The following is a 13,088-nucleotide window of genomic DNA, read 5'->3' on the forward strand; positions in this document are numbered from 1 at the left end:
TACTGTTACTCATTTATATTAAGGTTTAAACATCTAGCTGGTGTTGGTGTGGAGAGTAACCTTCAGTAATAGTAATAAATCACACAGCAGTAGGACATTCATGTGGTTGTAAAAAGCATGGTACTATATTAAGTAATCCAAAGTACTCAGAATAGTTACTCTCATTGAGTAATGTAAGGTCAGCTAGTGCACATTTTGAAGATAGAAATGACTGAAGCTTTCAGGTAAATTAAGACCAATTAAGCCAAGTGGCTTAATAGTGGATTGCATTCATACAGCGCTTTACAATTCACACACTGGGCAGCTAAAGTCGTAGCCACAGCTGCCCTGACAGAAGCGAGGCTGACATATCGCGCCATCGGCCCCTCTGGCCATCACCAGTAGGCGGTAGGTAAAGTGTTTTGCCCAAGGACACAATGACCAGGACAGAGAGCCCGGGGATCGAACCGGCGACCTTACAGATGCACTTCCCAACCCCCTGAGCCACGGCTTAAACCTGGTTTCTTTTTTAAAGGCTACCAGGAGCAATCGCTGTGGTAATAAAAAAGACTTTGATTCCTACAATACTCAACCGTGACCTGTTACTTCATTTCCAGTTGTGAATTTTATTTATTTTCTCATTTGATGTTTCTGGAAATCTTTTTCTCTAAAAGTTTAAAGCTTTTCAGTGCATACCACACACACACACACACACACACACACACACACACACACACACACACACACACACACACACACACACACACACACACACACACACACACACACCTTCACCTAGACTAAATCAAAGATTTTTGGCCAGTCTACTTAACAAAATGTTATTATTTGATCGCTAACTCCATACAAATCAAGTCTCAGCCAGCTGTAGCTGCAGCCTCTGTGTTAGGCCTAACCTCTGTTAGAACTGGACCTCTTCACCATGTGTGTGCTGTTGGGGCCTTTCTACGTCAGCACACGTACGGGTGATGGAGCCTGGCTTGTTTTTGGAGTCATCGTCTAGTAGTCATTAGAGAAACCGCAGTTTTTGGCACTTCTGAGCCGACTTAACATTTCAGCCCCGGAGATTTCTCCTTTGTTAGCATATTCTTGTTAGCATTTAGCTCAGAGCACTAAAAGAGCACATATTCTGTATATTCTTAGATGTATAAGATAAAATAACCAGCACATTAATTATGGCGATGAAAATAAATGCAGTAAGAGGTTTCTGTGTTACTGTCTCGTTTAGTTTTCTCTGTGAAGGGTAGAGTCCACTCCACAGCAAACACTCCACAGTGAGCTTAAGTGTTAAAAATGTGCAGTAGATAAGCTGGCAACACCTGTCTCCAGTTGACTCGTGGACTTGTTGCACTTTTAAATTCCAACTGGTACTAATTTCATCATCTTAGTACTTGCAATTCGGAAATTGCTACCAATTAATCTTGGGAAAGTTTGGCTTCAGAAAAGGAGGCAAGTTAAGGGTTTTGTCTGAAAATAACAGGGCGTCACCACGTCCGTGTCTGCTGTCCAGAAAAATCCCTTTCTTTAAGATTCACTGTAAACAAAGGGAGGGATGTATTTTGCACGTTCCAACATGATGAACGTCTTTTTCACAGCGCTCCCCGTCATTTAGTTCGAGTTCAGATTCTTCTTATATCTGGCTTGTGTCACACACCACGTGGTTTGTGAGGCCGCTCATTCATTCTCACTCTTATCACCTCGACTGCAGGCTGGCCTGCATCTCACACCAGCAACAGGTCATTTGAAAGGTACAGTAGCAATGTTACAGCCTGCAGCAGCAGTTAATGAGCCATGAGCCTGTGGAATAAAGTACAGTGGCTCTACCATTGCTAAACACAGGCCACTACTTCCCAATCTGATAAATATGTTCCAGCGTTTCTTTGGAAGGAATTTAGTTTGGTATGGATCTGCGTAGGTCAGGGGTCACTGCGCTGGAAATCCAGTTCACAAAGCTAGAACTGGGCAATGGCCAATTTTACAAGCCCAGCAGATGCTTTGCTAACTGTCACTCTGACTTATGAGGATGCTGAGCTGCTTGGTAGAAAACATCAAAAAGGGCAAGCATGGCAGTCATGCATCAGCTTGTACCACACCTGGCTTCCTAACACTGTTGGGTGTATTTCAATGATATATCTGAGTCATGGCCTAGCAGAGTTTATCTTTAATTTGCCAACTATCCGTTTATCATCATGCATACAGCTGCAGGTACAGCTGCATGTTCCTGTTATGGTCTATGCTCCTCAGCATGCCTGGCTCTGCTCTCAGTGGGGAGTCGGCAACAGCGCAGCTGGGAGAGCTGATCTCATTTGTGGGTTGATGGGAGGGCTGCTGAGCTGGGCATTCTTCTGTGGCAGCAGTGGAGGAGATGCACAGCTTTCAGTGAGTGAAAGAAATAAACCAACAGACCAAGAGAACTCCAGGGAAAGAAAACAGCCTCCTACAACCAGTCTCACAAAAGTTGCTCATCAGGACACAGAAACTGTTCGAGGCTCTCTGAACATGAATAACCAAACGCGAAAAACAAACCCAGTGTCATGAACCGAAAGGTTTGCGAGGAAAGTGGAGCCAAAAACGCAGACAAACACGGGCGAGGAATGCTTTACAGCGATATTTATTTGGAACAGTGACCTAAAGTGACGAGGGAGGCCCAATAAGGCTAGTTGCAGGAATGGGGAAGAGGTCGGAGAGAATTTTCTGTAACAGAGGGAGAGGGAGCTATAGTCTGAAGAGAAAACTGGAGCTTGATAACTAGAAACTGGAGAATTGTTTGCCTTACTGTGCCAGTCCGGGTTAGTATCACTGAGGGGAGGGGAGAGAGGTCCGTGGAAAGTGTCTGGAGGGTCTCAAGCTCAAGCGTGGAGTTCGGAGGGCAGGCGGGTGAGCAGGCAGGGAGACAGAGACTGTCCAAGTAAGGTGAAGCCAGGGTTGGAACTCCACGGAATGAAGGGAAGACAGAAATTACTCCAAGAGATAAATCACACGAGGAAAACCACGAAGGGCAAACGTCATTTACCACCGAGAAGAGTAGAACAAACTGGCGAGGAGAAGCAGTCGAGTCAGCTTAAGTAGGTCTCCCGCTGATTGCTCGCAGAAGAGGCTCAGGTGAAGCACTGCAGTCTCCGCCCCAAAGGGATGGCTCAGCAGCCACAGAAGGAAAACCCCTCCGGGTACTCCCACGGACCATGACAGCCAGTGTGTCCTTTCCCCCCTCTTTCGTCTGAATCACAGAGTGTGGACAATTAGAGTTCAGCAAATGTTTCCAAATACATTTGAAAGCACGGTACAAATAAAAACGACTGTTTTTAAACCGACTTTGGACACCGTGTCACTCACAGGAGAGCTGCTGAGATCGCAGCCGTCTATATTTAACTGTTGGGCATGTTGGCCCACTTTGGATACGTATAATAGCAGGAAGAGAACTGAAGCAGGAAATGAAGAGCAGCGTAAATCATGGCATGAATAAAAGCTCTCTCTTGGCTCAGAGAGCACAAGAATATCCACAATGCTTCGACTACTTGCTGTCTGTGTGCGTTTGATTGGAGTCGCTCGATGTCATCTGCTTCTCAGACTGAAATCTGACATCAGCCTACGATATAAAATCCTTACTTTGAGTTAATCGATTTTCTATTCCAGGCTGGCTTAAAAGATGAGACTAAAAGTTTTACAGTTACAGCGTGTAAAACAAAGTAAAATAAGTAACTGGGACAATATCAGAAATAAATAAGCATGTTTCATGCCTCAGAGCCTTGACTTTAGCTCAGTGTGATTTATTTTAACGTGAGCACATATTAAAATAAATATACTTTGAAATGTGTCCAAACTGACACATTTTAAAGTATATTTTTGGGCGGTTTTAATAGTTCAGAGACAGGTTGTTGTTCTAACTCATCCATCTAGATAAGTTATGGCCATCTTTTCTATACAGTTTATCCACAGTTATATTTACACTGTGATTTTGGCGCAGGGCCTGAGAGCAGAGGAGTCTACTTCGTATTCTGACGATTTAGGTTATAACGTTTATTAAGTAAAGTTTAAAAATAACTTTACTCTGTGCGTGTGACTGTCTGTCTATGAAAAGCGTTTAATAAATCAACTTTACTACTTACTAAAAAGATAACAACACACTGAAAAGCGTCACGCACGTCGACATGAGTACACTTGGGAAGCAGAGTAGAAAGCGAAGTGCACTTCCAGTAAACTGAGTATCAAAGCGAAACAGACAAACGGGGGAGGGTAGGGGGCATGCAGGGAGGGAGGGAGCTGGCATGGGGCTCACTGAGCTCAGCAAACTTGCTTCTTGTTCCTTCGCTCTTCAGCGGAAGTCTGCCTCCAGCACGCTCGCAGTTTAGCGTCTGAAATGCACTTGACTGGACTCTGCGGGTCTTCATCATCCTGTGAAGTCATGGCTCTGCGTCTGCATTTACCGACTGTGCGTCACTGAACGGATCCAGCGGGCTTTTTTCTTGGAGAGACTTTGGACCTAAATGACTTTCATTTGTCTTTGACTTACATTGGACTTAATGATGGAGCATTTATTTTACCTGCTTACCTTCTTACTAGCCCGTGTGTGTTCGGGTCTGGGATACGCGGAGTCTACAGTTCCAGCGGGTCAGAGAGCGGCGAGCAGGCACAGGTAAGGTCCACCGCGCGCAGAGATCACCAACCTGTGACTCGTTCAGTTTAAAACGTTTGTTTACCTAAAAATAGTTTCAAATTAAACTCTTTGGTTAAAAAAGTTTGCTTTGTTATTTTTTCTTCTCCAAAGAAAGGTTCGAGACCTGTGAATTTCCCCACTGGTCCGTTCATGGATGAACTCATGGATGCAACAATCTATTAGTCAACAACTGTTTAAAGTTTGCTTGTATCTGTTTAAACCATTCAAGCATCAGATGAATGGGCCGTTTATAAGCAGCTCACACGTGGTCTGAATTCTCATTTTCACATGAAATGTGTTATTGGTGATAAAGTCTCTTACGCAGCAGAGAATCGGGAATAAAGCGTGAGTAAGTGAGTGAGTGGGTGGGTGGAGTGTGATGATTCAGGGGCCCCGGAGCTGGACAGAGCTTATAGGAATTACAGACATTTACTGTTCCAGATCCCCAAGTGAAAATTTTTCAGGAGGCCCTGAATCTCTCACAGGCTTCAAGTGTCAGAGGAGGATTTATCATTCTGCTTTGGAGCTTGTTAAGTTTCCAACAATGGCGGCAGCTAGTTAGTTTTAATGTTACTCTTATTATTCTTTCTGGGTCACAAAATACACGTTTAACATATTTTCAGGCGAGAATGTAGCTGTGTAAACCTCAAATATCTGCTCAGTTTATCAGGACACCGCATATTTTCAAAAGCGCTCCGACGTTTTCGGAGACGTCTGTTACCCGTCTGTTCTATCCTGTAAACATGCTTTGTAATTCTGTTAGTTTTTTTTTAACCTTTCATGTTGGCTTCATTTTTCAGAACTGCTGGTTCAGCTGGATTTGCACCATTCCCGTTTTGATCCTAAGACAGCTGCTTAGTAGTCACTGATGGCGTCCCAGCTCAGACCCGGCCAATGATATTGGTAGTGGGCGTATAATTTTTATTATCCTGTATCCACCCCGTAGGTTGTTATTAGCATGTAATTGATCGCCTCCTTCAGGGGCCCGTGTGTGGACGACCCCCTCAGACAATGCGAGTGACTTGTACGGCTGTAAATGGATGAATAAAGAACTGATCTGATGATGTAGGTAGTCGCACATGTGTGTGAATAAAAAGGTTCACTGCACTCACATGTGGTGTGGGTCTGCCTCGAGGCCTGCATGTGTTTGTAGTTAGTGTGTATGTGTCGGCAGGATAGGCCAAGCTTCTGGGAGCTGAGCTCCTGCGACAGAGGTTTCTATCAGGTTTCTGTGCTGCTGATGCTGTCTGTGACGAAAAGCAGCTGTTCACGTGTGCATTCAAGTTGAGCTGTAACCACAGACAGGAGGACACAAGATGGAGATGGAGAACGAGTTGATTGGTCGAGTGGAAGCAAGAGATAGGAAGCTAAAAGAAAAAAAATCAGACGGAGACAAGTAGGCATAAAACGTTCTCTGTCTCTGCAGGAGTAGAAAAAGTGGTATAAAAGGCTATCTGGAGTGAGACCAAGCAAGCGGGCATGGCAAAAGAGAGTGAAAGAGTGACAACAAGGCAGGGAGGGGAGACAAGACAAGAAAAAAGACAGACTGACAGGGGCAGAGGGGGGGCTTTGCTTCTTAAAAGGCTTCCTTTTGCTGCAACCAGCAGGCTATGAAGGAGTCACCATGGTTGGCCTGTGATGGACACACACATACGCACACACAAAGTGACGTATCAGGAAGAAGAATGTATTGGCCCATGACGGTGCAGTTTGCCCCTCTGACATCTGTTTGAACTCAAGTGATCTGTTTTGACAGATGTGTGAAGTATTCCAAAAGCGGCAAAGGCTTTGGTATGAACTGGAGACATCCAGCAGAGGTTTGATTGCGGGATCAGGAGGACCCAGAGCTTTCTGACACATCTCCTGCCAAAATCTCCAAGCTGCAGATATTGACTGAGGAAGAGCGGAGGAGATGTTGGAGATGGATGCAGGTGGACTGCAGACCTGTTTTGGCTCGTTGGTAGTTTGATGGACGAGGCATTATCACCACTGGAGGGTAGCAAGGAGCAGAACATGCTTACTGTCACCGTCTGTTAGTTATCACACTTAGGTTCCCTTATACATGGGTCACAAAGGGAGACAAATGCACTGTACACTTATTCAGACACTGGAGTAATCTGGAGCAAAATGAAATGAATGTGTAACTTTGTTGTACCTCCCTGTGCAGCAAATGGCTTTGGAATAAGTCGGTCGCCTCTCTCCGTACTCAAAAGTCTAAACTTTTTATTTTGGTGTCCTCAAACATGACACTGAGAACAAAAGTCTTGAATGCGGAGCCCTGATGGTTTTTGGTACTTACTCCTGTGGCTGAACTGAAACGTCAGTCGTAAACACCGAGATTTGCTGTCAGTCCTTCATAACTGAATGACAAAGGCTTCTTTGTTCTGGGCCTAAGGTTTAAGGATCCACTGAAAAATGAATCAAATGTGAAATTTCCAAAAGCTTCTTGACCAAAAGTTACCGGCAGAACCACAAGACTCTGTTTCACTTTCTAACCTTCTCATTGTGGTTTTCTGTTTAGAACGCTCTTCTTCTGTTTAAGGAATTATTAAGGAAACAGGAGCAGATTCGGATTGTTCAGCAATGTGGGAGCTGCTGTCCACAACTTAGCTTGTCTTAATTGCGTCTGAGCAAGCATCCGTTCATTAAGCATCGCAGAAGTTTAAAGGCAGCGTTCGGTGGTTCTAGTCCTCTTTATTTAACATCAATGCATGCAAAACCTAACTGACCACATCTGCATAAATCTACAGGGAACTAATCCTTAGATTCAACTAAGCATTAGCCCAAAATATCATGTTCACAACTGTTGTTCACCCACATGTGATCCAACACTTTGTGCTCTTCGTTTATAAATTATAAACACCTCATAAAGTGCTCCCTCAGCCGATCTTAATGCACGGTGAGACTAAACAATGAGGGGGTTGAATTTCTCACACACTCAAGTGCTTAAGTTTGGCTGTGTGGATGGTAATGCCTGCCAGCTGATACAGGCTGAATGATCTCAGCATTCGTGGTAGCTTTTTTTTCTTTTAGGACCACCGTGGAGTTCAAATTTGTGGTTTTGAGTGAAATGTCTCAACAACTTTTGGATGACTTGCGATGAAATTCCAAGCAGAAATTGATGTCGCTCTCAGGGTAAAAAGTAAACAGTGTTGTTAAAGAGATGTTTGCATATGAATGTGCAGAATCAGGGGGCATGGGTGCAGGAAGCTTTCACGTTTCTGTCGTAGTCCAAGAATTGTCGACCTGTAACATTTGAGTGAGTTTGTCTGTATGCGGGCAAACGGTCTGTGTGGCTGAAATCCAATCTCAAAATCACCAACTGTAGGCCTACTCAGATATTATTGCTTTGTATCACTTTATCAAAGCTGATAAGCATCCATAGTGTGAATGGACAATGATCTGTACACAGACTAAGAACCGGGCTGATGTGTTGGTTATCTTTATTTAAACCTGGTGGCTGACACCCACAACACAAGACAACACTGACTGTTGTCAGATACTGAACCCCAAATTGCTCTGAAGTGTTGTGAATGTGCATAAATCTCGGTGGTTACGTGAACGTAACATGTTGTTTGAATGCTCAAGTAGATTTTTAGGCCGTTTACCAATATGAAGCACTTTGGGGCAACCGTTGACAGTTTAAATTGAAGACTGTGTTAAATATCATCTCATGTAAGCAGCAGCTAAGAAGCTCCAATGAGCTTTCTAGTTTTAGCATGTTACTATGGTAACATCTGCTAATTTGCACTAAGCATGGCTATTACTTTAACTCTTGTTGCAACAGAATTGAAGAACATAATTATTTGATTTGTCTGACTGGCACAGAAGTGATTAGCATGTCCTCTATTTGTCTTTTTGGCACGTGTTTGATCAGCTCCAGCTCATCTCTGTCAGTGTAATATTTCCCTAACAATCACCCATCTATATGACACATCTACCCACAAAATTACTCAGAAGTGAGGGGCGTAAACTTCATTGTAAATTTAATAGGACTGCACAGTTAGAACATGTTTAACGCTGCACTATGCAGCCGGTGGATCAGGCTGTTTGTCTCCTATTGAACCAAAACTTGGAACGCGCTCAAATTCACTTTATCCGTATTTTCTGCTTCCTGTTAATTAGGTCAGTATAAAAAACATCTCCTTAAATATGCTAATGCCATGTGGGAACAGGGATGCTCTCCAGGCACAGCCTTTGTAACCTAATTACCATAGTTTCAGCGCGCATCACATATGAGGAAGCCGTCCTTTGTTTACATAAACCTACAGAAAGTTATAAAGACTGGGATTTCTTCCCATCACATCCCCCCACACAGCTCAACAGCTGAGACTATGAGCCTCGACTCGGGTCACGGATGCCATGACAGGACATTTGTACTACAAACAGCTTGGAGAGCTTTACCTTGCTATTCTGGGCAACTGTGATTTTAAGGCTTTGAGCACTTATGCTCTAAATGCGCACGCTTCCATAAATGGCTAAAATTCAAGTGGGTCACCAAAAATCCCCCGCAGACCTCCGAATGCTGATGTGTCTTAGCAATAATATTAAAGCAAATGGCAGAATCCTAGACATTCTCAGTATATCTTGGTGACCGTCAGGCTAAACAATCAGAGAGAAGTTTACATAGTCACGCACGTCCTGGTGTGCGTGCCAGTAAAACGTGTGCAGAGCCTGGAAATATGCGTGCGCCTGCCTTTTCTGTACGTTAGCCTCTCCAAATGGGATCGCTCAAGCATGAGTGAGTGCACTCGAGTCATCCGTGGCGATCCGTGTGCCTTTCACTGTGTGTACAAGGACTTCATAGGGACGCTCGACCTCCGGTTCACAGTTCAAATGCTAGCCTACCCCTTTCAACCCACTCATTCAGGTTGCTGTCGAGGCCTCTCCTTGAAGATAAGTGAAAGATTCCTCAACAATAGACGCCGCCAAAGGATTTCTTTGTTTAAGCATTAAACCTCAGCCCACTCCTTTCTTTCTTTCACTCCCTCTTCCGCCCACTCATTCGATGCGAATATTCTACTTTACCCGCACGTTCTCTGTGCAGGTCCCATGCAGTGATGCTGCTGAATATAATGAACCTGGAATGCGTGGGTAGAGATGTCAGATCACAACTTCCTGCTTGGCTGTGAAGTTTCTGTCTGCTGTTTTACAGGGAGCTGAAATTTATTGGGCATTAAAGCAAGGTTCAGGCAGGTGTAAGACTTTCACTCACGCTGAGTTATAGCTCTGTATATAAAGACAAGACGCATACGTTCAAAGATTCCCTGCTCTGTGTCTGCCAGAGAGCTAATGAAGGCATAGTTTGCATGTTTGTGACTGTGGGAGACTGACGACGTGGATGTGAGGATGTGAAGCCAGCATTCAAGGCCAATCGTTTGGTTACTTTCTTGCATTGCAAAGGCGCGGCTTTCCCGTTTCGTTGACTTAAAGCTGCTATAATCATTAACCTTCTGGTAACAATGACTCACATTACTGTTTACAAGAGAACACTTGTTCATAGCTACAAACTCTAAGCAATTTCCTGGTTCATCCTTAGAAATCAGCAACATCTTAAGGCGGCAAGGCAGCAGGTATGTCTTATCATGTTAAAGTAACTTTATACTCACCTTCACTTTACTCACCTTTACTCTACTTTTTAGCCCCTTTCAGTATTTTGTTTTGGTTTTGTGGTCTGTAGCTTTAGTGTTTTAAGTGAAATTGAATTCAGCTTTCCACAAAAGTCAAAGTTAATTTGTGATTTAACAGCTGGTAGCTTTGAACCCAGGCCCGACTTTACTGTGCCACCACATGAGTTATGAGCTAATCCCCGATAAATGGGTGTTTAAAAAAAGTTGCTAGAGAAAATCTTGGACATTTTTTTTAGTTTTTGAAATGAAGTAAAAAACCTGTCCCGCCTTTCTCATGCAGATGCTGATTTTCTGCAGTACGTCCGGCAGGTCGACAGGTGATGGAAATTACTGTAGATGCTGTGAGTTTCTCAATCCCAGAACATTTCCAGTGTGCCATCGCTAATCTCTTTATTACAACTGTCAATAAAAACTAATCGGCTCATCACATGACCTCCTGCCTCGAAAAAGAAAAAGCCAGACAATACTGTTTGTGCAATGAACACCTCCAAAGAGCTGCATTTGTACGTCCTCTTATCTGACAGAAGTCTCTGTTACTGCTGATGGTTCAAAGCTGTGAGAACAAAGTTACACTTGTAAATGTGACAGTGTCTGAGGGAAGGAGCGGCTCAGGAAATACTGATACAAATGTGTGGATTTAAAGGGTTTTTAGCGCTATGATAAAAAAAAGGTTACATAATGCAATTTAATAAATGGATGTGGATTTTTGAAATGCCTTCTCTGTGTGTCCATTTGGATTACTTCCACATGACCCCAGCCTCAGTCACACCTTCTTCTGTAATTACCTGAACCAGTTTGTCCACTTCCACTTGAACTCTTTCCACTTGCACTGGCACAAGGAAAGCGTCTACAGACTCAGCCTACATAGTGAGTTTCAACTACAGTTCAGCAGGTTTAACAATGTTTGGTTGCACAGCACAATAGATGTTTGAATATGGATTGAATATCATTGTACTTTAGCTTTACATTTCTGGCTCTATCTACTACTGTCAGACAAGCATCCTGAAAATACACAATGTAGCCATAAACATCCTGAAGCATGTGCAGGAACTGCTCTGCACATGTGCAGTATTATACTGTGGAGCTGATATAGTAAAGGAAATGTTGCTGAATGGCCCCTGATGGGAGGCAATAGTACAGACCCATACATGGAGACCTGTGCATTTCAAACACGAGCGCTTTAATTCTCAGTTGCCTGTAATAACTCAGATTTTTAGCTTTTTAGCTTTACAAACTTCTCCAAAGTCCAAATGTCTTAATGTCATTTACTCTTAGACATGTTTAGAGTTTCAGTCGGTGAGTTATCTAACGGGATGTGAGTATTCGGAAACAATCCAAGTTTTTTTAATGCTTTATTAGTTTATCGAAGCAAAGAAAGGAAAGCTTTCTCATCATTAAAATGCATTAACAGCAGTAAAGCGTAAATCATGTTTATTGTAAGCAAACTGTAGAAAAAGGATTCAATACTGGCAACAGCTGTGCACTTTAATTTGGGAGTACAGCAGCGTACTGGGATTCATGTGAATACAATCCAACTGGTACAATTTTGGCAAGTGACACACTTTTTTTGTAGCTCTGCCTCTGTATGCCATCACGCTGGATCAATCGGTCAGCTTCAGTAAGTGTAGACTAGGGCTGTGCGATATGACCATATCCCGATATCAGACATCTGTCTTCCCGATAACGATATAAATCACAAAAATGTAACATTTTCTGTAAATTCTGTGAATCTCGGGCAGCTCGACTTGAAGTGTTTCCAGCTGGGCGTCGTGTAGCTGGAGTCGAGTGTTTTAACCGATGCATGCAACGACACATTTTTAGACACAAGTTGTAACGGCCGCCGTTTCCTTTCAAGGTCTGAGTCTAAGGTTTATTTTTTAGCACCTGACGGCTCTTTTTTGTTTCTCATCCATAAACTCTGCATACTCTTTCACATGATTCAGTTTATTTTGAAAAGTCTCAACAGGATCTTAAGCTTTATTGTGAAAGGTTTACTTTAAGAAATTAATGTAGCCACTACAGTGACCATCAAACGATGAAACAATATTAATATAAACAGTTTATTTTACGACACCACGAAACCAACGATAGCGTGATGGGACACGATAAATGTTTTTATATCGTTATATCGAACAGCCCTCGTGTAGACCTTCAGCTCTGATTCAAGGACATTAACAAAACTAATGCATGAGCTGTTTATGACAGCGGGACTGTGACCAGCATTTTAGGTTTATTTACTGTTTTTGATTCCTCATGATTTATTAGAGTAATTGGTAAGTTCTAGTGTATTATTAGTATGTCTTAGTTTCATCCATGCTCCCTTGTTCATGTGTTGCTTCCTGTTTCTATCTTCCTCTCCTTGTGTATCGTTCTGTCTATTGTGCGTTTCATGTCTGCGTGTTCCATGTCCCGTCGTCAAGCCTGTGTTGTCACAGTCTACGTCTTTCCATGTTTCCTGTTTTGTCTGAAAGTCTTGTGTTTCCATGTTCGGTGTGTTTAGTTTTGCTTCCCCTGTGGCGTCGTGTTCACTTGTATCAGCTGTGTTTCCAGGTGTTTCCACTTCCCTTGTTACCCTTCTGTGCATGTGTCCTCTGTGTTCCTCTCTTCATTGTTGGGTCGTCTGTTTACTTCACATCGGGTCGCAGAGTCTTGCTTTCTACTCTTCGTGTTCGTGTTCTTGGCAGGTTTAGTTTACTTCATGTTCAAAGTTTTGCATGCTGCTGTTCAGTTTACATGTTATGTCTCATGTCTTAGTCGTCATAGTAAGTTTAGCTGCTCCCAGTTTAGTTTCTAGTTTAGTTTTGCCC

The 13,088-nt window shown here is 43.1% G+C and overlaps 1 protein-coding gene across 1 annotated transcript in view; it reads left to right on the top strand.

Annotated features, from left to right (window-relative positions):
* Positions 1–4,285: 4,285 nt before the first annotated feature.
* emilin1a (elastin microfibril interfacer 1a) overlaps positions 4,286–13,088 on the top strand; it is a 28,838-nt gene continuing 20,035 nt past the window's right edge. The window contains exon 1 of the mRNA XM_026142315.2: positions 4,286–4,630. Within this exon, the coding sequence (XP_025998100.1) occupies positions 4,518–4,630 (113 nt within the window). The 5' untranslated portion in view covers positions 4,286–4,517. The remainder of the gene's footprint in view (positions 4,631–13,088) is intronic.

The sequence above is a fragment of the Astatotilapia calliptera genome, chromosome 15 (genome assembly GCF_964374335.1).
Source record: "Astatotilapia calliptera chromosome 15, fAstCal68.1, whole genome shotgun sequence".
NCBI classification, from domain to species: Eukaryota; Metazoa; Chordata; class Actinopteri; order Cichliformes; family Cichlidae; genus Astatotilapia; species Astatotilapia calliptera.